This window comes from Myxocyprinus asiaticus, chromosome 11 (assembly GCF_019703515.2).
Source record: "Myxocyprinus asiaticus isolate MX2 ecotype Aquarium Trade chromosome 11, UBuf_Myxa_2, whole genome shotgun sequence".
Classification (NCBI taxonomy): domain Eukaryota; kingdom Metazoa; phylum Chordata; class Actinopteri; order Cypriniformes; family Catostomidae; genus Myxocyprinus; species Myxocyprinus asiaticus.
The window spans coordinates 13975672-14000635 of record NC_059354.1 but is presented as its reverse complement, the minus strand read 5'-3'; the positions used below and the strand labels follow the sequence as shown (position 1 = coordinate 14000635).

General features: G+C 39.1%; 1 protein-coding gene across 1 annotated transcript in view; it reads left to right on the top strand.

The window, feature by feature from the left end:
* The window catches only part of LOC127448609 (unconventional myosin-XVI-like), a 311203-nt gene that overhangs the window by 115711 nt on the left and 170528 nt on the right, over positions 1 to 24964 (top strand). Inside the window, exons 5-7 of the mRNA XM_051711276.1 lie at positions 1896 to 2004; positions 11823 to 11947; positions 16413 to 16538. Of these exons, the coding sequence (XP_051567236.1) occupies positions 1896 to 2004; positions 11823 to 11947; positions 16413 to 16538 (360 nt within the window). The remainder of the gene's footprint in view (positions 1 to 1895; positions 2005 to 11822; positions 11948 to 16412; positions 16539 to 24964) is intronic.

Here is a 24964-nt window from a genome sequence, read left to right as displayed (position 1 = left end):
AGCAACACAAAGACAATGTTAAGCTTCATTTAACGGACCAAATGTATATATATATATATATATGTATGTATGCATATAAAGCATTATCTAATATCCGAGTGCCGTAGGTAATCACAGCAGTGCTGATTTAGGGCCATATAGCATGATTGAGAGTGTGATATTGCTTATATACAACAGTGCAATGAAAAAGTAAATAAAATAAAACAAATGGTGAAAAACTGAGTACGGTCACACAAATGCATTTGTGCACGGAACTACTTTCTTACGCGACAGATCAGAATCTGCCGTTGCTAGTTCAAATCAAATGATGCGTCCAAGCCTCTCAAAAACATCACTTTAGAACTAGTAAAAGCTAGGGTTGGGTTGTTTCTAACAAGTTATTGGAGAAACAAGGATGTGTGTGTGTGTGTGTGTGTGTGTGTGTGTGTGAGAGAGAGAGAGAGAGAGAGAGAGATTGACCATATGCGATCACCTGCGTCTGTTGCCACTTCAAGCCAGAGATGCTGTAGTGTGTTAGTCAGCTTTCTGAAGATAATGTCATTTTGGTCAAATGCATCCTATTTTCTCTGTGGAAAAAAAATAGCCATCTGAGCGGGGATATTCCTCCCTATTTCACTGTAGCTGGTGTGCAATAGTCATTCACTATAGAAACCGCAATCTCCTCTGCCATTTTGAACAGTACGTTCTCTCCAATGTGGAAACTCCAGTTAGAGGTAAGCGCCTTGAGTTTGTGTAATTAATCAGTATGTTGTGTCTCTCAGCTGTGATGAGCCTTAATGAAGTTGTTAGTTTAAAGCTGTTTTTCCCAGATTAGTAGTGTAGTAGTAATTCGAGAAAACATTGAGTGCCAATGAGTGAAAATACTGACTGATTAGCGATGAAAGTCACCTCAGCTCACTCATTTACACACAAAAATGGTCTTTTGCTGCCACCTGCTGGCTAAAATTAGCAATGTCACAAAAATAAATGTTAAAAAGACACATCTAGCTTTTTACACATCTGCACTGCTCTTACACTTTAGTTTAGAACACCAGGAACACAAGAGAAGTGGTACAACAGTGAAGACTCCGAGTGCTGATGTGCTGAGACATCTGATCTTCATGTAAAAAAAGTCACCATTAAATAGTGGGAATTATAGAAAATTCAAAACTATATAGTCTCGACACATTACAATAGTGAGAATTTGGGAGGAAATATGCTTAAGTACTATATTGTCATGGTTATAATAATAAAAAGAATAATGTGAAAATGAAATAAAAATCTTAACTGTCCTTGGCCTCAATTTTTATATTTAAATTTTTTAATGCAGAATTTAGTTTCATATATTTTCTTTTGATTTTTGGGTGAAATGTGACGAGATGCTTTCCTGAGATTCACCCATATAATGTCAATTTAAAAAACACTTTCCTTTGGAAACACAAGATGCATTTAAAATATTTCTAGTAGTCTAATATGTAGTATTGCAATCACCGCGATGCTCCCCCATCTAGTTTCAGTTTTTCTGATTCCTACATTCATATAAAGAATTAACTATCCATGTGTAACCCTGTATCCTGCTTCCTACCCACATGAAGTCTTATCAGAGTTTGGAGTCTCCAAAGAGCAAATGCTCATAAATCACATCACCCCCTGCTACCCAAACACCCGACACCCTATTAACTTTCCCCAATCTTAATGAGTTAGTTAATGCAGGATTTTGTGTTAATGTAGCTCATCTCTGAGCTCAGGTGCCTGGGGAATGCTGGGAAAGTGTGATAATTGACCCTAGTTTATCATTGATTGCAGACTGATAAATGAGGTGATAGGGACTCATTTTGTTTACGTCTTGTTTTGCTTTATCTTGCTGCCATCTCTTGCCCCACCCCCTCCTCCTCTCCATCACACATTGTCTAAAGGCCGGGGTCAATGTGCTGCTCCAGGACGTCAACGGGAACATTCCACTTGACTATGCCACAGAGGGGACAGAAACCAGCTACATCCTCATCAGACACCTGGAGGAGAATGGTACGTTCCTTTATAATAGTTCGTTAAACTGTATATCATTTCCTTATGTAATCAAACATTGGTAGCACTTAACAGTAAGGTTGCATTTGTTAACATTAGTAAATGCATTAGGTACCAATAAAGCTGCACTTCGGTAGTTTTTTTTTTTTTTTTTAATATATATATATATATTTTTTTATTATTAACAAAAGTCCATTTTTGAGTAAGTATAAATCAGTGTTCAAAACCCTGTCCCTTCCTAACCTCAATTCACTATGGTAAGCCTACAGTAATTATTTTTATTTTGAGCTGTCGTGTTGAATTTGCTGTGAAATCACAGGCTTATTTCATTCATCCTTGCGTGTTTACGTCATGTCCGTAAACACAGAAAAGAAGGGCCGGCTGTTTCAGGCTTTGTTTCCAGTGAAGTTACTGTAACATGTATACTAATATCCATGACTTCTGAAAATTGTATAGCATTGCTGCAGTTTCAAGGTTTCCTGTGTGTGTTTGCCCCTAAGTGTGTGTGCCACTGTTTTCTCATTTCTTTTACTCCTGTCGCAGGAATGCACAAGTTGTTGTACCACTTACTGCCCTGTAAGTAGATAGTGTGCTTAAACAGAGTGGACAATTTAAAATTGCATCTAAAAGCCACTATAGGTAGGGTACAGTTGTGATTTCTACCACCATGCAAACCACGCAATTGCGTGGGGCCCCGGACATCGAGAGGGCCCCCACCCCAGTAGGAAAGCTCAGCAAAATCCACTTGAAGTGACATGTTGTTCTGGGTATACCTGTGAACACGCCGTTGTCTGCGCTCTCAGAGCAGTTCACGTTAGAAGCTGCCAGGTTCAGGAGTTTGTAATTTATGAAAAAATGTATAGGCCTTCCAAACTTGTTTCACTCACACGCTTAGATACGCGTGAACGGAGGAGTTAGGGGCCGTTCACACCAAACGCGTTTTGTGTGCGTGTGCTCTGTTTTTTCTTTGTTTTCCTATGTAAATGTCGTTGACTGCTGCACCGCGTCTCAGTGTTTCTTCAGTGTGTCACGCAGTGACCGGCACATTTTTAGACACTGTTTGAAGTTAATAAGAACTTCAGGTTTCAAAAATGCATGTCGAGACAACTGCATTCTGTTTCATTCGTTGCGCTGCATCTAGACTGTTTTTAGTGCAGGTGTCATAAAGATTTAACATTCAGGTTGCAAAGAGGTGACTGTTACAATGTTTAACATTATTCCAGATTGTTCTGCACCAAGCAAAGTTTCAGCCCTTGATAAACGGCAATGTTTTTTTCCCCTTCTGCTCTAGTGTGCTGAGGGGCCGCTGTGCTTGTGTGTTTACTGTTACTGTTATGAATGTTGCCTACGATGCTTACAAAAAATACAGTCTTTTGCAACATGGTGAACAATACACTGCAGCGTTAGAATATAAGTAAATAAGACTATAATACTAATGTAAAAATCCTCAAAGTAATAATAATAATACTATATCATGTTATAATGACAAACTGGACAACAATAAATACTGTAATTAATTGGTTATAATATTAATAAATACCAACTAACTTCCAAAATGTTACTGGGTGAAGCAGTAGGTTTTTGCACACCCTGTTCACAAAAAAGAAAAAAAAATGTTTTGTAAAAATATATGTAGGTGAATATTGCTTTTTTACCTTTGGGAAAATTGGAAAACATGCATTCATTATATTTAACTAGATTTTTATTTCATTAAACATTTTGAATGTACTTGGCAACAATGGCTGATAGGATGAATTTATAATTTTATGTACATTTTTAAGCAAACATTTTCAAAATGGTGCCCCGGGTTGGTTGGTTGGTTACTTGGGGCATCAGAAATCATAAACCCGCCGCTGGTAGGGTACAGCGGGGTAAAAGGCTCCACTGATTTTATTTTCTCCCAAAACACTAAATAGCAACAAAAACTTCCATAGTACTTTCCTAAACACCTGTCTGTCACTTTATACTGGGAAATGTTCCTGTCCCATGAGATCTTTGCATGTAATATCTTTTATATTTGTATATATATATATATATATATATATATATATATATATATATATATATTTAATGTTGCAAATTTATGCAGTTAATGAAAATCTCTGAAATTAACACATTTATTTTGAGACCTGAGAAAATACTTATTTGTCATTTTCAGTTTTGTATAAGGTCATTAAATCAAAAAAATTCCAGTAACTGAGTGTAAGGATAGTATTTGGGGTAAAAAGCCCCCCTGTTGCAGGGGCTAAAGGCCCCTGTAAAACACATTGTTTTTCTTAAGTGGGACGAATCAATTTGTTATGAAGAATGTGTGGGCTCACATTGACTGATCCAATCATAATAGAAATTAGTTTGTATATTTGCATTAGTTGACAAATTTTACACTATAACTATTGCCCCGGTATCTACACGATATCACTTTAAACCCACTAGGGGCCTTTTATATATATATATATATATATTTTTTTTTTTTACCTTGATATATTTTGTGACCAGAAAAAAGCAAAATTTCCTTAAGGGGTACCTGTGCTTGTGTTCATCTCATAATGTACATATTAATTAGTTAAGCCTGTAACAATCTCTATTATAACTTCCAAAGAAAAGGTTCAGGAAACTGTTATTGTAATTGTTATATTGCACATTTCTGCAAATTATTTTCTTGATTAATAATTTCATGCCCATCATTAATGAATCCTTTTTTGTGTGTTTTTAAGTTGTTTTATTCAGTGTAAAGTAAAAATTGTTTTAGTCTTATTTTGTCATGTAATATTCATTAATTTTAGTCAGTTTTACTCTGACTAAAATTACATAAGTTAGCAAAAAATAGGCCTAATATCTTTTAGTTGATGAAAATGTGTAAAATGACAAAAATGTGGTTCAAACTGTAACCCACCAAACATTAATCAAATATAAAAAATAAAAAATAAATAAAAATAAAAATATACATATTTTCTTAATTTAAATATGTATCAAACATATAAAAAACAACAACTGCCCTTATTGTGAAAACCTGAGTTTCTGAAATAAAAGCATCAGCCTGTAATGAATGTTTCTGATATCACTTTGCGTGTATTTTTTAAATTGTTTTATTTTTTATTTTTTTTTATATTTTTATATTATATTTTTTTACGGAAACAGCGTATTCACAATGCAAGAAAAGCAATGCAAATTTTGCATATTATGACTAGCGCATAATTTAGTTCAAATTCACCTGTTCATTTGCTTCACTGTCAGTGCAGATGTAAATGGTAATATTACATGTACTGTATGTTGTGGATATAGTGATTAATCTCATGTATAAATAGAATGCACTTGAGTGAGGTAAATAACCCATTCTAAAGTGGTTCATTTAGCTGGTGTTCAGCGCATTTAATCCATGCAGATCAAGTGGGAAATCCCTAACATACTGAATTACTGGATTAGATGAATCCATATCTAATACCTTCTTCTATAAACATATGTGTCTGTAGAATGATGTTTCCTCTACTATTTATATCTTGCACTGTTAATATCATGCAGTAGAATATAATTTTTTACTCGTTATACTTTATTTTCGTCAACAGTATGCTTTAATAAAATCACTCAATTATCATCATGATGTGTATTTTTCATCAAATCTCAAGTCTTTTAAGGCCAAGTCTTAGTCAAGTCTCAAGTCTGGTCAAAAGTCCAAGTCAAGTCTTTAATATTTTTTAATACTTTATCTGCAGCTGGTTAGTTTAATAAACCCTGTATAAGGCTAATCCAATTTTGAAATATTAAAACAGATTACTTTTAGGGATTGCCCGGTTCATTTATTTGTCTAATAAAGTACATAAGGTTTTACTTTAATCATGGATTTTATTTTTGTACAGTAAACAATAAATAAACTATTCATTTCAAATTTGCACAGTATTTTGATCCATAAATTATCCCTATAATTACAAGGAAACAGAATAGTCATAGAAAATTAAGGAAAGATAAATTACTTTTTGTCATTCAATGCAAAATGTAGTTGTCAGTGCATAGAACTAAGTAGTAACTTAACTTTGAACTAAAATACAGAGTAGCCTACTATTTTCTTCTAAACATGCAAATGGTTTTTGATATTTAATTGCAGGATCAAATCGTTCTATTGTGTCAGTTCTTTTGAATCAGTAGAGCCTACTACAATTCACAGAGACCACGAAAAAGAACCGATCTGCGGGAATGAGTCAGACTAGCTCTCACAGGGAGAGTGAATGGCGCATCTTCACTCTATCCCAGTCCAGCGTGGCACCAGCACCAAATTTGGTAGCACCGGTGCAGCGTTGGGTTTTGTGGCCTATAAAATGCAAAATGTAAATAATCTAATAATAAAAGTGATATTATTATTATTATATTACAAAAATAAGTGCTATTACTAATAATATTACTTATACCACGGGTCTGTTGAATGCTTGATTCTGATTGGTTGACGGATGTTCTAAGGTGTGCAATTATTTCACACAGCTATGAAGTAGTTCCAGGTCTTGAACGCATAATGGTTCCATACCACTTCGGAAAATTATTTCAGTTATTTCAAAGAGCCCTATGGGCTACCACAACAAAATAACCAATTAAATCAAAGACATTGGTTAAGTGCATCGGATAAGAATGACAAACAATGTCTATAATATCCTAAATTTATTTCAATTTGGATTTAAAAGCGTCCTTGGGCTCCCTCTCTTTTTCTCTCTCTCTTTCTCTTTCGCTCTCGTCTCAACCACACACATACACACACACACCGTACATGCTACCACAGCAAAATAACCATATAAACAAAGACATTGGTTAAGTACATGGGTTAAGAACGTCAAACAATGTCTATAATATCCTACATTTATTTAGATTTCGGTTGAAAAGCTCCCTCGTCTCTCCCGCACTTAAACACGCTCACACACATACATACACACGCGCATGCACTCACACACACACTGAGACTCATGTCACGACCAACAAATAGAGCCGCACCCCTGCAACTTGATCAATACAACAGTTTCTATTATCCAAAATAACTTTTAATATGTGAAACTTTTTATATTTTAATGTATTTTGCCCTAATCAACCTCACCCCTCCCCCTCTCTCTCGCTCACGCTCACACACACACGCACACACACACATGCTGAAAAGCAGCACATCCTCCGTTGCTAGTTCTAAAGTGAAGTTTTCAATCTAGCAACGAAGGCTTGAGTTGGATCAGAGCAAGACGCTGAATCTGTGGCGGAAGAAAGTAGTTCCACTCACAAGAACGTTTTAGGGACTAAAACCAGAAAAGGTCTTGAGATAAAACCCTGAACGATGTCTTAAGGTGTGGTGACCGTGGTATAAACGGACTCTGGCCCATTGAATTCTTGAAAAATAATGCACTCACCACTGCGCGTCGTGACCGCATTACCACCTCGGGAATGATTTTTCAATAATTCAACGGTCCGTCGTCAATTATTCCTTACTTATTTTGCCCCACTAGTTGGTATGCAGATCAACAAATCTCAATGGTATCAACAAAAGGAAGGTTGTCTATAACATCTATAAAAAAGTTAACAACTAATTTATATAAGGCTAAAATATTCTCACAGTGTGACTGTCAGAGACTTGGGACTCTTTTCCTAAATTATAAGAGCATTAAAAGAGAACAGATTTTACACAGAAGGGAAACTAGCTTTGTCTATAATTCCTCAGGGCTTTAAAGCCCTTTATTCTATTGTGCATTTGCCCTGTAACATACTTTTTTACTTTTTTTATAGTTTAAACAGTGGTATTTGTATCAAGACCATGGTAACCTCAGGTAAAACCATTATGGATCATCACTACCATGGTTAAATGTAACATGATATTTATAAAATAAACTTTGGCATTTTTGTAATGAGAAACTGTACCCTAAACACATTTAAAACTATAAATACAAAATATAAAAATGTAAAAACTGCCACAAAATGAATTATTTTCCTTCATGTAAAATATTATACATTTAATAGAGCTATAGTTATATATGATAGTTATTATGAATATATTTCTACCTACAAAACTCTAGTTACTACAGTTAGTGTTAGGGTACAGGGGTTAAAAGGCACCTTTGATTGTATTTTCTCTCAAAACACTACATAGCATCAATAACTTCCACAGGACTTTCCTAAACACTTGTTTGTAACTATGCACTGCAAAATATTTCTGATCCATGAGATCATTGCGTGTAATGTCTAAAGGTTGATTTTGAGGCAATTTGATCTAATATTTAATCATTTTTAAAATGTTGCACATTGAATATCCTGGAAATTATCTACAAACATAATAGAGATTAGTTTGTTTATAGAATACTTGAGATGTTATGACATGTCAAATTTGATTGAAATAAACAAGAAAAAGAACATGTTTTGAAGTGGTTATTTTAATAAGAAATATTTTATTTTGATACTCAAAAAAAGCATCTTGCTGTCTCAAAAGTATTTGCATAAGTTGAAAAATTGTGTCTTATAACATTTGCCCCTATAGCTACACAATGTCACTATAAACCCGCTGGAGGCCTATTACCACAAATGAGGGAGCCTTTTACCCTTAGGTGTGGGGCCTCCTCGCCACCTTTTTTGAATTTTGTTCAAAACAACCCTCTGTTATTATTTTCACACAAATTATGTTGCTCCATCAATATTCAACACAAATTAATGTATTTCTTAAACCTTGATTCACTTTGTGACCAGAAAAAAAGCACATTTTCCTTAAGGTGTGCATTTAGCCCGTTGTACCCTACTACAGTATATTCATGATAATTTTCTTAAATGTGGTGTGAGAAAAGTCTGCTAATTTATGTCTGTGCATGTCCCAGTGTTTTCTCAGAGTCAATGCTGTTTTAATTTTCTTTTCAACTAGTTTACTCACTGAGGTTTTTCCATAGAGGTTTGCACCAAAACATTTTGTGCCGAATTCAAATGGTTTCTGTGACTTGCGCTGTGCTTTTCAGTTCTCACTGGTCCTCGCAGTGCTGTAAGGATTTATGCTGCATGGATGAAAACTCGAGACCGGTCGTGAGACTCGATTAAATGCAAATGCTCTGCGCTTGCACTGCTCTGTCCATTGATCCGTATAGCAAATAGAGCGCAGAAGAGCATTGCCGAAACACATCTGACATAAAATGCTCCTCTGCGAGTTGCTTGGAATTTTAAGTTTTAAACACAGATGACGGTAGAGAGCCCAAAGTTAGCATAACTAAAAGTTCATAGTACTGTACATAACAATTAACTGTGAGGATATCCACTAGATAATTTAAGACTTGATGAATGTCGAACTCAAAATGTACAGTATATTGTTTTTTTTTTTTTGTTTTTTTTTTGTGTGTGTGCGTGCTTTCCTTGTTCTACTCTTATCTTTTTCTCTTTCAGTTTTAAATTGTTTTATTGTCATGACTGTTTTACATACAAAATTCCAAAGCATAATTCAAATCACATAAACAATGGCAGAAAAAGGGCCATTGATGGTAATAAAAATAAATAAATAGCTAAATTAAACAGTGAATATTACTATTCTTTATTTTACTATTCTTATTTGCACTGTGAATATGACAACAAGTAAATATAGTCAATGCATTAACTGATTCTCAATGGGTATGAAGTTAAATTTGAGCATAGACTTTTGGGGAGATGTTTACAAAGGGGCTTGACAGAACACACAAGAAACATGGGGTCTTGCAAAATGCAAAGCTTATGGGGCAATATAATGAAAAAAGTGCACATGCGATGCAACAGCCAATGACATCTTCTGACGCAAGTGTATGTAGACCAACAATGAGAAAATGGCAACAGAATGAGAATGCTTTGAATGTAATCCTTTTTGTCAGCTCACACTGAGTGGAGTAAGTTACTTTAGCCTGATAATCAATCAGTGAGACACAGAGAGACAGACTTACTTCTTTGAAGTGCTGTCAGACAGGCCATGTATCATTACAGCCAGGGCCCTCACTGTGCCTGGATGGCCTTCCTGCTACAAATAAACAGACTGCCATCTCCACCTTCTCTGTTACTGCTGATCAGCAGTCTTTCTCTTATAGAGCACAATATGTAAGTGAAGATTATTTGTTTATGGAAAAACATGTCCTAGAGCCAAAACATGATGGGAAGTAGGTATTCAGAACAGAGAGAGATATATGATCCCATAGGACTGTTTGATAAATAAGAGCTTTGTCATGTGACATCTGTCCTGATCTCCATCTCTCCATCACCTCCATCACATGAGCTCAATCATTAGAACATCAGCAGTGCCTGATCAGATCTTTCTGGTTATCAACATTCTGGAGCAAATTTACTAAACACTTCTGCATGCAAATTTCACTTATTCACTAAACATTCATAATCCAGTTTTACCAGATGCTGAAATAGTGCTGCACTTAATAAAATTTTATCATTACCATTATTTTAATTGCAAACATGCCTACTTTCTGTGTAAATTAGACTTATTGTAGATTAGTGGTTAACAGACCATCACTCAGAACTTATCGGTAAGATGAAGAATTTTGCCATGCAAATTGCATTCAGCTTGTTTGGCTGTGTTTGAACCATTACCTGATTTGCATGATTACTTAAAGGGGTCATGACATGTCTTTTTTTAATTATTTTATTTTGTTCCTTGAAAATCAGTTAGAATATTAGTAAAGGTTTTTACACAGAAAACAATCATATATTCGTACATTTTTCACCATCATTTTGACCCTCTGTCAGAAACGCTCTGTTTTGGTGCTGCTTATCCTTTAAGACTTAAAAACGGACTCTGTTCTGATTGGCTCTCTGCTCTTGACTGACCTGCTCTCTCCTTGCCATCTCACTGCTCACCGCTATTGGTCGGGCTACGTAGGTAATACTGTAAAGTAGGCGTTGATGTGTTGTTGTGGAGGCAGTCAGATGCAAATGTATACCACAGTGTGACATCACAATGTGGAGGAAGTAGGAAATGAGTCATTTTGGCAGCTGGGTTTCACCAAATGCTCTTTTTGCAGTAAGGAGGAAGTTTTGAGTTCTGAAACTTACAGTATGTTTTTATAGTACAATTACCTATTATGTCAAAAGGATCAAGAATAGTTTTATTCCTCGTGTCATGACCCCTTTAAGCGAATCAGGTGCTATAACAATGCAGAAAGTGTGTGCTTATAATACACACTATCAGTTCATTATCAGTTCAAACAAACAGTACCCTACATGAAGCTGCGCAGAACCTCACAGATCTTCTCTAGGCACATAATCAATAAAGACTAACTGAAATTTCCTTAGCTGATTTTGGTCCATTATTAATAGTTATTGATAGGTTTTATAGAATTATTGAAGATATTCTCTTTGAAGACATCACAACCCATTCTACTTCCGCAATGTTACATATTTTCAAGTGAAACAGGAAAATATGTGAACTGTAAAGCAGGACTTGATTTTATTCATCAGGAATTGTTTGGATTGTGAAAAGTAGGTGTTACATACCAGAATGGAAAGGATATATGTAATTTATTTGCTATAAAATAAGATTTAAAGAGACAATAATACATATAAATAATGAAATTAACAGTTGATTATAAATTAAACATTAACGGTGATGTCACACGGCTCAGGTTATACAGAGAGTGTGCACAATCCCATGAAACTAATTAAAATGGAGTGCACAAGCTGTCCCAGAGAATCCTGCCGCCATAGGTGACTGCCTATATCACCCATGCCATGATCTGCCACTGATCCTTAGTGACACTTATGGCATAACATGCAAATCTCTCTCTACTCTAATGAGAGCAAGGTGGGGTGAGCTCATAACTGCTGCGTATATTCACTTGTATTGTATGTGTATTTGTCAGGAGTGGACTTGAGTTCTATGCATCAGATGAAGATGCAGCGTTCATCCACCATGCTGTCTGACGTGAGGCAGCTGCTCAGCAGCGGTGGTGGCGTCAATCAACAGAACGATGACGGGGTCACGCTGGTGAGAATAACTGATTGCAAACCATCCCCAAAATATACAACAATTTCTGAAATTCACTGATCTCTTTAAAACAGTGGTTCTCAGCTGATTTTACTTCAGGATATATATATATATATATATAGAGAGAGAGAGAGAGAGAGAGAGAGAGAGAGAGAGAGAGAGTTGGGGTACTCGAGTTCGGAGTTTATGGACTTGAACTTGTCTCTGACTCGAGCCTTTGGGACCCGGGATTTTTTTCCGAGTCCAGCCGAGTCCATGGCATTTGATTTGTGATGCAATTAACAAAATAAATAAATAAAAATAACGAAACAGAAATAAATGGACACTCTGTCTGCAAGCAGTTGTATCACCCCCTATTGTCGTAGACGTAGCCAGAGTTTGTTTCACCATGTTGAGCAAACACACCTGCAGAGCGGCACACTCAGTCAACCAATACGCTTGAATGTTTCTATGGAGACTGCTGTATAACATCGATTACCAAGATGGCTGGCATGACGAACACATAAAGACAGGTATGTAGCCAATGTACTAGAAGACAACCGGATAAAATCTCACACGCGGTTTGTGCAGCCAAGACGGTGCTTGCATTGCGATTTCATCGTGGTTAAGAACTTCATTAAGTCAACTCACCCACATCATGTCTCTCACAGTTTACCAAAACAACATATAAAAATAAAATTCTTAAGACTCGGCTGGACTCGGAAAAAAATCCCAGGTCCCAAACCCTTGAAAATGCCAGTCAGTACTGTTCAATCACTTATTAAGAAGTGGAAAATTCGGGGATCTCTTGATACCAAGCCAAGGTCAGGTAGACCAAGAAAGATTTCAGCCACAACTGCCAGAAGAATTGTTCAGGATACAAAGAAAAACCCACAGGTAACCTCAGGAGAAATACAGGCTGCTCTGGAAAAAGACGGTGTGGTTGTTTCAAGGAGCACAATATGACGATACTTGAACAGAAATGAGCTGTATGGTCGAGTTGCCAGAAAGAAGCCAATGCCACAAAAAAGCCTGGTTACAATATGCCCGACAACACCTTGACATGCCTCACAGCTTCTGGCACACTGTAATTTGGAGTGATGAGACCAAAATAGAGCTTTATGGTCACAACCATAAGTGCTATGTTTGGAGAGGGGTAAACAAGTATTGTGCTCCTTGAAACAACCACACCGTCTTTTTCCAGAGCAGCCTGTATTTCTCCTGAGGTTACCTGTGGGTTTTTCTTTGTATCCCGAACAATTCTTTTGGCAGTTGAGGCTGAAATCTTTCTTGGTCTACCTGATCTTGGCTTGGCATCAAGAGATCTCCGAATTTTCCACTTGTTAATAAGTGATGGAACAGTACTGACTGGCATTTTCAAGGCTTTGGATATCTTTTTATATCCTTTTCCATATTTATAAAGTTCCATTACCTTGTTACACAGGTCTTTTGACAGTTCTTTTCTGCTCCCCATGGCTCAGTATCTAGCCTGCTCCGTGCATCCACGTGAGAGCTAACAAACTCATTGTCTATTTATACACAGACACTAATTGCAATTTAAAAAGCCACAGGTGTGGGAAATTAACCTTTAATTGCCATTTAAACCTGTGTGTGTCACCTTGTGTGTCTGTAACAAGGCCAAACATTCAAGGGTATGTACACTTTTGATCAGGGCCATTTGGGTGATTTCTGTTACCATTATGTTTTAAAAAGGAGCCAAACAACTAGGTGATAATAAATGGCTTCATATGATCACTATCCTTAAATAAAAGACCAGTCATATTTTCAAAATCAATGCCAAAATTTCACAGTTTCTGCCAGGGTATGCAAACGTTTGAGCACAACTGTATATAATCAGTATATACAGGTGCATCTCAATAAATTAGAATGTCGTGGAAAAGTTCATTTATTTCAGTAATTCAACTCAAATTGTGAAACTCGTGTATTAAATAAATTCAGTGCACACAGACTGAAGTAGTTTAAGTCTTTGGTTCTTTTAATTGTGATGATTTTGGCTCACATTTAACAAAAACCCACCAATTCACTATCTCAAAAAATTAGAATACATCATAAGACCAATAAAAAAAACATTTTTAGTGAATTGTTGGCCTTCTGGAAAGTATGTTCATTTACTGTATATGTACTCAATACTTGGTAGGGGCTCCTTTTGCTTTAATTACTGCCTCAATTCGGTGTGGCATGGAGGTGATCAGTTTGTGGCACTGCTGTGGTGGTATGGAAGCCCAGGTTTCTTTGACAGTGGCCTTCAGCTCATCTGCACTTTCTGGTCTCTTGTTTCTCATTTTCCTCTTGACAATACCCCATAGATTCTCTATGGGGTTCAGGTCTGGTGAGTTTTTTGGCCAGTCAAGCACACCAACACCATGGTCATTTAACCAACTTTTGGTGCTTTTGGCAGTGTGGGCAGGTGCCAAATCCTGCTGGAAAATGAAATCAGCATCTTTAAAAAGCTGGTCAGCAGAAGGAAGCATGAAGTGCTCCAAAATTTTTTGGTAAACGGGGCAGTGACTTTGCTTTTCAAAAAACACAATGGACCAACACCAGCAGATGACATTGCACCACAAATCATCACAGACTGTGGAAACTTAACACTGGACTTCAAGCAACTTGGGCTATGAGCTTCTCCACCCTTCCTCCAGACTCTAGGACCTTGGTTTCCAAATGAAATACAAAACTTGCTCTCATCTGAAAAGAGGACTTTGGAACACTGGGCAACAGTCCAGTTCTTCTTCTCCTTAGCCCAGGTAAGATGCCTCTGATGTTGTCTGTGGTTCAGGAGTGGCTTAACAAGAGGAATACGACAACTGTAGCCAAATTCCTTGACATGTCTGTGTGTGGTGGCTCTTGATGCCTTGACCCCAGCCTCAGTCCATTCCTTGTGAAGTTCACCCAAATTCTTGAATCGATTTTGCTGGACAATCATAAGGCTGCGGTTCTCTCGGTTGGTTGTGCATCTTTTTCTTCCACACTTTTCCCTTCCACTCAACTTTCTGTTAACATGCTTGGATACAGCACTCTGTGAACAGCCAGCTTCTTTGGCAATGAATGTTTGTGGCTTACCCTCCTTGTGAAGGGTGTCAATGATTGTCTTCTGGACAACTGTCAGATCAGCAGTCTTCCCCATGATTGTGTAGCCTAGTGAACCAAACTGAGAGACCATTTTGAAGGCTCAGGAAACCTTTGCAGGTGTTTTGAGTTGATTAGCTGATTGGCATGTCACCATATTCTAATTTTTTGAGATAGTGAATTGGTGGGTTTTTGTTAAATGTGAGCCAAAATCATCACAATTAAAAGAACCAAAGACTTAAACTACTTCAGTCTGTGTGCATTGAATTTATTTAATACACGAGTTTCACAATTTGAGTTGAATTACTGAAATAAATGAACTTTTCCACGACATTCTAATTTATTGAGATGCACCTGTACACTCACTGACCACTTTATTAGGTACACCTGTACACCTAATTATTCATGTGGTTATCCAATCAGCCAATCGTGTGGCAGCAGTGTAGTGTATAAAATAAAGCAGATATGGGTCAGGAGCCTCAGTTAATGTTCACAACAACCATCAGAATGGGGGAAAACATTTATCTCAGTGATTTCAACCGTGGCATGATTGTTGGTGCCAGACGGGCTGGTTTGATTATTTCTGTAACTGCTGATCTCAGAGGATTTTCACATGCAACAGTCTCTAAAGTGTATAGAGAATGGTGTGAAAAACAAAAAAAACATCCAGCAAGCAGCAGTTCTGTGGCTGAAAATGGCTTGTTAATGAGAGAGGTCAGAGGAGAATGGCCAGACTTGTCCAAGCTGACAGGAGTGTGACAGTTACCCAAATAACCACACGCTATGCAGAAAAGCATTTCTGAACATACAACACATCGAACATTGAGGCGGATGGACTACAGCAGCAGAAGACACCTCCGGGTACCACTACTGTCAGCGTAGAATAGGAAACTGATGTTTAATATAATAATGATATTTAATCATATATTGAATTATTATTTGAGAGTTTTTCTCAGTAAATAATTATATAAGCAATTAATATTATTAATGAATCGGCATATCATTAAATTTTAATCAATTGATAGCCCTACTTTAAGTCCAACATTTAAATGTACAATTTATTTATTAAGCTAATAATTCACTGCACAAAGCTCAATCTAGTCAACACAAACCATTGCAAGTAGTGAACTTGTATTTAATGTGGTCTGGGTTGTATTTTCTTATTCCTTGCACAGTTTTTTCATAGCTTGCAGAAATGGATGCAGAAATGTCACATAGCCTGTCCATGTTTGCATCTGCCTGATGTAATTAGCGTCTACCAAATGATGGATTAATTTTCACAAAACTAGCATCAGTTTGATAAATGGGTATAGATGGCAATTCAAATGGAAATCTTGCAAATTGTGTCCAAATATAGCCTGTTATACCTGTGATATTTTTGCCTGTATTGCATTTGCAGCTCCACATTGCCTGTGCCAGTGGTTATAAAATGGTGGCGTCTGTGTTGCTGGAGAATGGAGCAGATGTCCACATCTCTGACAACAGCTACTGGACACCCTTACATCTTGCTGCCAAATATGGGCAGGTACATATCACTAATTTCCTTATTCAGTAATTTATTGCAATGTCAACACAGTGGTATGGAATTTGTCTCACTGTGATCATAAAAATAGAAATAGAAACAATAGCAGCAAAAACATGAGGACAATGGATATAAACAACAATTACAATAATAAAATCAATATTTAAGCAATAGACATAGCACAAAGCAAAACACCTACTGTATTTAGAGACTGCACACTGAAGATTGCACACATCCATGAATTGGAGTCAACATTGCAGTGAATGTAGTGGACTGCTTGAAAGTAAAGACATAGGCTGCAATCAGAGAGACAAATGTACAGCATTTATCTATTTTTTAATTTATTTATTTGTTTTGAGGCAGCACACACATTGCCGATGCAGAGCTGTGAAGTTACCGAACCACACTGTGATTGAAAAGGTTAATATGCTTTCTGTCTTGGGCAGGGACTGTAGACAATGTCCATGTATATCTGTCTGTTTCCCTATTTGTCCACCATTCTTTTGTGAGGTTAGATTAGTTCACCCAAAAACAAAAATGCTGTCAGTATTTACTTATCCTCATGTCATTCTGAACCCCAACAACCCTCTTTCTTTTGTGGAATACAAAAGTTGAAGTTTTGAAGAATATACTGGTCATTCCTTTCCTTTTATTCAAAGTGAAAATGGACTGGGACTGTCAAGATCCAAATAACAAAGAACCTTAAAAGTATCATCAATAGCTTTTCCACCATCGGGCCGAACGGTTCTCAGCATGGTACGGAGCGGTTACAGTAGCATTTCCACTTGAGCACTGTTCGGCGTGGCACAATTATAAACCGCTCTCGGCCCAGAACTCTGGGCCCGATTAGCTAACCGTACTAAACCGTGCTTGTAGAATGCCTTTAGTATGTGGCAATTTACGATTGTCAATTTGCCAACACTAAGGCAACTTATAGCACTTTTAGTTGTTTCTAACTTGTCAAGTTAGCTAATATTTGGGAAAAGTTAATCAAAGTTAATAAAAATAGTGTATGTTTAGTGTATCTTCATTATTTTATGATGATGGTTTAGTATTGTAGCCTACATTTATTTTTCTACACGCCTTTTTCGTCAGGGAAGTAGATTACTAACTCATTAAAACTCAAAATTTATCAACATATTCTTACATAATATTTTTATATAATAGTTATAGAATAATTTGTCGAAAAATGTCCTTTTATGCTAGTCTGGGAACTTTACCTTTCTGCATATTCGTGGTCAATGGCATACACAAGCCCTCAGCAAATAAACGTCTCTGCTTTTTCTCTTTGCGCTCCTTTTTGCAACATGGGCTGTGTCTTTCCTATATATTAGCAGAGTAAAGACCAGGGAAAAAGCAGCCCTAAAAACTGGAACCGCACTAGCTCCAATGTTTACCTCTCACACCGTTGCCAAAAGATGGATCTGTTATGTACTTTTCCTGATTTCACCGCACCAGAGTGGAAAAAGAAATCGTAACCATGCCAACAAGCCCCGATCAGAACGGCATGGTTTTGTGACCAGAACTGTTCTGCCTAATGGTGGAAAAATGGCTATTGTGTGTGAACTACGCGTTGTGTATTTAATTAAAGTAATTAGTTCTTACTGTTACATCAAAGCCAGCTAATGATGATATAAAGATGCTGAATTAAATTAATGTGTACAGTGTATATATATATATATATATATATATATTTGTGGAGGCGAGGGTGTGGGCCGGAACAGTGGGAGGTCCATCTTCTGCCGCTGCTGACCAGGGAAGCCCAGATCGCGGCCCAGCAGCTTCCGATCACCAACCTCCTGGACTAGTCCATCTTGCAACGGGTTGGCCACAGCCCAGAAGAACATCGCCAGCGTTTCCACTCCTTAATGCTGAGCGAGGCCGGCCGCCCTTTTGCCTTTGCCCAGCAGCTCTGTGACACTTGCCGGTGGTGGGTGCTGGCCAAGGAGGACAGCGACGCCGAGGATGTCATCAACCTGGTGGTGCTGGAGCAGTTCGTATACCGGTTGCCGAAAGGGACAAAGCAATCCAGCTGGCGGAAGACCATCTGGCAGCATATCCGGGGGCCAGTGCACCCACACCCTTCCCCCCTCTAATGTCTCCTCCCTTGTTCTCTGTTTCCCTCCCCCCCTTCCTTCCATACTGTTCCGTTTCCCCGAAAATGGGGGAACATTCCCCCAAGACTGGCTCCCCAGTCATGGGTGTTCTCTGCTTCCACAAACCCCATCTCTCCCCTCTCTTTGTCCCTGGTGAAGGAGTCCGCTGCCACGTGTGTGGGCGGAAGGCTTAGTCCGGTCTGCTGGAGTTATGGAGTCATGTTTGAGAGCAGTGCCTGGTAATGGAGGTGGGGGCCTTGATCCGGATCCCCGACACTCCACAGACCGCCCCAGAGCGAGCAGCGGCATACAAAATACCCGTGAGTAATAAGGGGAATACATACCAAGTCTTGGTGGATTCAGGTTGTAATCAAACCTCCATTCATCAATGCTTAGTTCAAACGGGGCATTAGAGGCAAATAATCAGGTGAAGGTGAGGTGTATGCACGGGGACATTCATGATTATCCTGTTGTGACCATCACGGTAATATTCTGGGGAAAAAAGCATAATATTGAGGCGGTGGATGGTCCTCGCCTCACCCATCCACTAATTTTGGGAACTAATTGACTGGCTTTTCGATCATTATTGAAGGGATTGTGTGTGGATGGGTCCTGTGAGAAAGTAAATCATGTGGGATGTGTGAAGCGCTAGCTTGGGAGGCATGGCCTGGGCCGTCTGCGGCTGCTCCGTGTCAGGCTGATGCTGGGGAAGGGGAGGTGCCATTCTCCCCAGCCCTTAGGGAATTCCCATTAGGGGTTTTCCCACTAGAGTATTCGCAAGACAAAACCCTGAAGCACGCGTTTGACCAAGTGAAAGTGATTGGTCAATGTCTCCATCTGGACATCGCACTCACATATCCATATTTTTCAATTATAAAAGATCGGTTGTATAGAGTGACACAGGACACTCGGACAAATGCAAATACAAGCCAGTTGTTGATACCAAAGAGCCACTGGGAAATGTTATTCCAGACAGCTCATCATAATCCGATGGCAGGTCACTTGGGACAGGGGAAAACACTAAGCCATTTCGTGGCCCGTTTCTATTGGCTGGGCATTCACAGGGATGTTCGCTGGTGGTGTGCGGCATGCCATGAATGTCAGCTGGTAAATCTGCCAGCTGCTCCAAAGTGCCATTGCGCCCCTGTCCATTGATCGAGGTTCCTTTCGAACGAATTGGCATGGACCTTGTCGGGCCATTAGAATGGACAGCACGTGGGCATCACTTTGCATTAGTCCTGGTGGATTACGCAATGCGATATCAGGAAGCAGTGCTACTGCACAACATTTCAGCACGTAGTTTGTGGAGGCACTCTTCAGAATTATCTACCGAGTGGGGATTCCGAAAGAAATCCTCACTGATCAGGGCATGGCTTTTATGTCATGTACACTACTTGAGCTGTATGAATTATTGGGTATTAAATTGATTCGGACAAGCATGTACCATCCACAAATGGTTTGGTCGAACTATTTAATAAGAACTTAAAGAATATGATTCATAAGTTTGTGCACGAGGATGCTCAGAAATGTAAGCGCAGCGTAGTTCTAGCGGGAAGACTAGCAGCTGTATATCATCGCACCATTAGCTAGGTAACTCCTAGCCAATCACATGTAAGCCATTGCTTTATAAGTCTGCTCACATTCTATCACATTGCTGTTTCAGTTGTACTAACATGGCAACATCATTCTATAGCACTGTCTGACGTTGAGTCCATTTCGCTCTCCACTAGCTAACATCCAGCTATGGACACAGACTTTTTCACTGCTCCTTACCTTTATCCAGGATCAGCAGCTCCTCAATGCAACACACGTCTGCAAATTTTTGGATTCTCAGTGGGATCGCGCCCTCTCTGAATCATAATAAACATGCTCCAACCTCTCCAGGCCACAGGAGAAACAGTGCACAGAACATCTCTGGAAGCCCGCCTTCCCTTCCCAACGACGCCATCTCTTCATCTCAACTTCTGCCCACATCAAACCCATGGGGAATAAACAATCAGCAAACCCGAATCTTCACCCATATCTCATTCACTTAGGAGATCTCCCTCAATCAAGCCACCGCATCCACCTCAGTCCGAATGCACGACCCGGCACGGAAGGAGTGCGCTCCTCGCCAAGTCTGTTAAGCTAAGTTCTTATCATACCCATCAAATGCATTCAGATTTAGTCATGGGTCTAGGCCTTCTGTTGCCTATGCTGTGTCTGTTCATCATAACACATCTGCATCAATATCAAAAGGAAATATTTCACGTCAACAGTGCATTCGCTGTCATAGTAATGGCAGGCAACCACGCGTCCATAGTGTGATCGCATGAGGGTAACTCGGTCAGTGTTCACTTGCATGTCATTCACCGTGTTGCATGCCCAAACATTAACCATCAGGAAATTAAGATCATTATTCAGGCATGTCATGATGTACAGTGCTCATTGCACGGGGTACCATCACTCCATTCAGTAAGATATCCCTGTTTTGTTGGTCGCTCTTCGCTCTAAATCACGTAGCGGGCGCTTTCCAATACAAGATATCATCACTCTGCCCTTCTCACTAGGAAAGACAGAGCTCATGATGTGGGCACTCCGAAGGAGCATGGCATCACAGTTTAATATAGTCTTCACCAAAGTCTTGTGAAAGGATCCTTAGTGAAATAACTAACTTATTTCGTTCGGTTCAACATTTCGAGCGCGGTCCTACCCAAGCGCCTTCAAGGGCGCATTAATGCTACTTTGGAAAATGCAGTGTTTCCTTACTCTATACATACTTGCACGTTTTCATCGGAAGCAACACTGTTGTGGCGCACCTCTGACACCTAGCAGTAGGCTCCACACTGCATTCTCTTGTTCATCATATAATTTTGTTACCAGCGCAAAGCATATCGCCTGTATGATCAGGTCATACAGGTGGTAATTCTTTTTCATGGCATATTTATGTTTTATTACTCATTCAGGCATTATTAAGTGCAGTAATTTGTATCGTATGTCTTCATAAATAATTCACTTTCATCTTTGGTCGGACCATGTTTCAATCAATGGGGATCTTCAAGCATTGGGGCTTCATCAATGTTCAAAATTTCAAGCTCATGAGTTTAACAGTCATGTCAGCCTAACTACATTAATTTAAGTATCAATGCATTTCAGTATGATGCTGCTCACTTTTAATGCATGTGGTCGGGGATGTTACTTTAGTAGCAAGTAAGTAGGTTTCACAGTCACTGGATAAAACCTGTGCCGAATCAAGCTCACTAATTTCATCTTTCTACTGTTAATTTCTGTTCCTGCTGTTAAGTCATAGCTCCCTCCAAATGCTTTTGTTATTTCTTCAACTATGTTGCCAAAAGCCTTATTTATTTTAAAGTTATCAATGTTTTCATTTTGCTCCACTCAATGTACGTATGTATGTGTGCGCGCGCGCGCGCGTGTGTGTGTGTGTGTGTGTGTGTGTGTGTGTGTGTGTGTGTGTGTGTGTGTATATATATATATATATATATATATATATATATATATATATATATATATATATATATATATATATATATATAATAATATGTTCAGGGCAGCTCTCGTCAGCAGCAGGCAGTAGGATTCGTTCCTCTGGACATCACAGTGCTGGATAGGTGTTCTCGCAGCAGATACCGAAATTCAGTCCACTGGAGCTGCATGTCATGGACCATGCATGGTCTGCTGGTTTTATGGGCAAAAATATATATATATATAAAAATAAAAAATAAATAGTAAAAAAAAAAAGGTAGATATCAAAGATGCTTTCAAAATCATGCCCATTCACCCCGCCAACTGGCCCCTCTAAATTTCCATGGCAGCCAAAATTTTACTTTGCTGTCTGACTCACTTTCGGGTGCAGAAGTAGCCCTCACACGGTAATTCTCTATCGAAAGGCCTATACTGGATCCTTCTCAATCACATTAAGCTCCCCTTCTTACTACACCTGCTCGACGATTTCCTGCTCATCGATCACCCCACTGCCCCACCCCTTTTTTGGACGTTCTATCGAGCTTTTTCACAAGTTGGGTGTTCCCCTCTCAAGTGGAGAAAAAACAAAAAACAAACGGGCCCTGCTACATCTCTCGAATTTCTCGGCATCATGGTTGAAACATGCAAACTTTCCTTCCTAAAAATAAACTCGACAGGATCAGGTATATTTGCACATCGTCCTCCGGTCAGTTTGGGTGTCATCACGCGATCCCATCCCTATTAGGCCACCTCAATTTTGCCATGCGCATCATTCCTCAAGGCCGCTCCTTAGTTTCCCGCCTCCTCACACTAACCCATTCCATAGACAACCTCTCCTACATCATATCAATCGATGACGGCTGCCACTCGGACCTCCTCTTCTGGTCACAGCTATTAAATCACTGGAATGGCATTTCCCTTTCACACACACACAAAAAAAAATCTCCAGACGACATGTCCCTTTTCACGGACGCGGCTACCTCCGTAGGATTAGGGGGATATTTTCTAGGATCATGGTTCACAGGGAAATGGCCAGATGACATTTTCAATAGCTTCCTACGCTCCTTCTTCCGCTCTCTTTGAAATTTATCCCATCGTCATGAGCAGCGTTAAATGGGGTTCCCTTTGGACACGCAAACGCGTCGTAGTTTTGCGACAATTCCGCAGTTGTCACTTTAATCAATTAAGGCCTGTCCTCCTCTAGCCTCATCTCCCTTATGTGATGTCAGAAATGTTAGAGTATTTCCTGCAACTTCATTATCTCAGCCAGACACATTCCTGGGTTTTTCAATGTAAAAAAAAAAAAAAAGAAAAACATTCCCTGCCTTCCCCTCTCAGACCTCCTGCTGGATTAAGCCCCTCACTACTACCCCCTTTAAATTCCACTCCAAATCTCATGCAGAAAGGACTTGTCCGGTCCACACTCACTTCCTACAACTCCGCCTGGGCTCACTATTCCTCCTTCTGCCAGTAACACAATACTCCTCTATTTTCCATTCTGGTCTCCCAGTGTGCGTGTTCAATTCCTTTTTCTTTCACACTAGACATCTCAAATTTCCTCCCCTATTCAACATTCCATCCCTAGCCCCCATGTTGCACTACTGGTTCAGAAACCACCTCACCGCTACCCTAAAACTTTGTGGTCTCTCCCCTCATGTCTTCTCGGGGCACTCTTTTCGCATCTGAGCAGCTACTACTGCCACTTGTCGAGGTATACCGGAGTCCAGTGTTAAGATGCTTGGCCACTGGTCTTCCTCACCCTACCTGAAATATAGTCGACCTAACCCAAATCATCAAACAAGCTCAACTCTCCATCAGCCATAAGTTTTCATACCTATCTGGTGGTGGTTGGTGGCTCTCTCTCATCACATCTTTCCCTACACAATGATTCAATTCAAGCATGTCCATCGTTTCACAAGGATAACGCATAACTATGTCTACCCTTTCTCGCCAGGTCTTCCATAATCTCAAGCATGGTTTCCTTTGCACAGGTATTGCACAAGCCAGCTCGCCTTCGCTGGAAAGCTCACACTACAACATTGCACGACAACATCGCCATTATCGTATGGCTTTATGTATGCTGTTAACCTTGGCAAAGATAACCATTAAACAACGGCCGCCCTCGTTGGAGGGCTCAAGCCTCATGGGATATCTTTCAATGAAGGGTATTGCAAGCAACTTCGCCATTATTGTAAGGCTTTACGCACGTTGTTCACCTTTCGGCAAAGATAGCCATCAAACAGTGTCCGCCCTTGCCAGAGGGTTCATAATCAAATGTTGTTTTCTTTCAATGAAGGATTGCACGCAACATCGCCATTATCATATGGCTTTACACTACGTTGTTCACCTTTCAGCAAAGATATCCTAACAACTCTTCCCTCGTTGGAGGGTTTTCATAATCAAATGTTGTTTATCTTTCAACAAAGACGCTGACCTAATGTAGGGGCTCATACCACGTTGTTCGTCTTTGGCAAAGATTCTGCACAACCAGGGGCTCCTTGACGGAGAGCCCAAAATCACACTCAAGGACAAGGAAAAAAATTAAACTAAAAAAAAAAACCCACACAGAACAAGGACAAAATGAAGGAGGAAGGAAAAAAAAAAACACACGACAAGGACAAAATGAAATTGTGTTCTATATAAAACTTTTCCTATTGCAAAGGTATTGCACAACCATGCCAGAGATATCACGCACCATGTCAAATCTAGGTGTTCACATCTCTCTCTTTTTTCCACTCCAGTATGAATGTCTAACACAAGACCTGGTTTGTACCTGACTGGATCTTCTCTTTTGGGGGTAGTATTCTACTTTCTCCCTCTTTTGGGGTAGGCTCCTCACCCCTGCCTCCTATATCCGGCAGGATATGA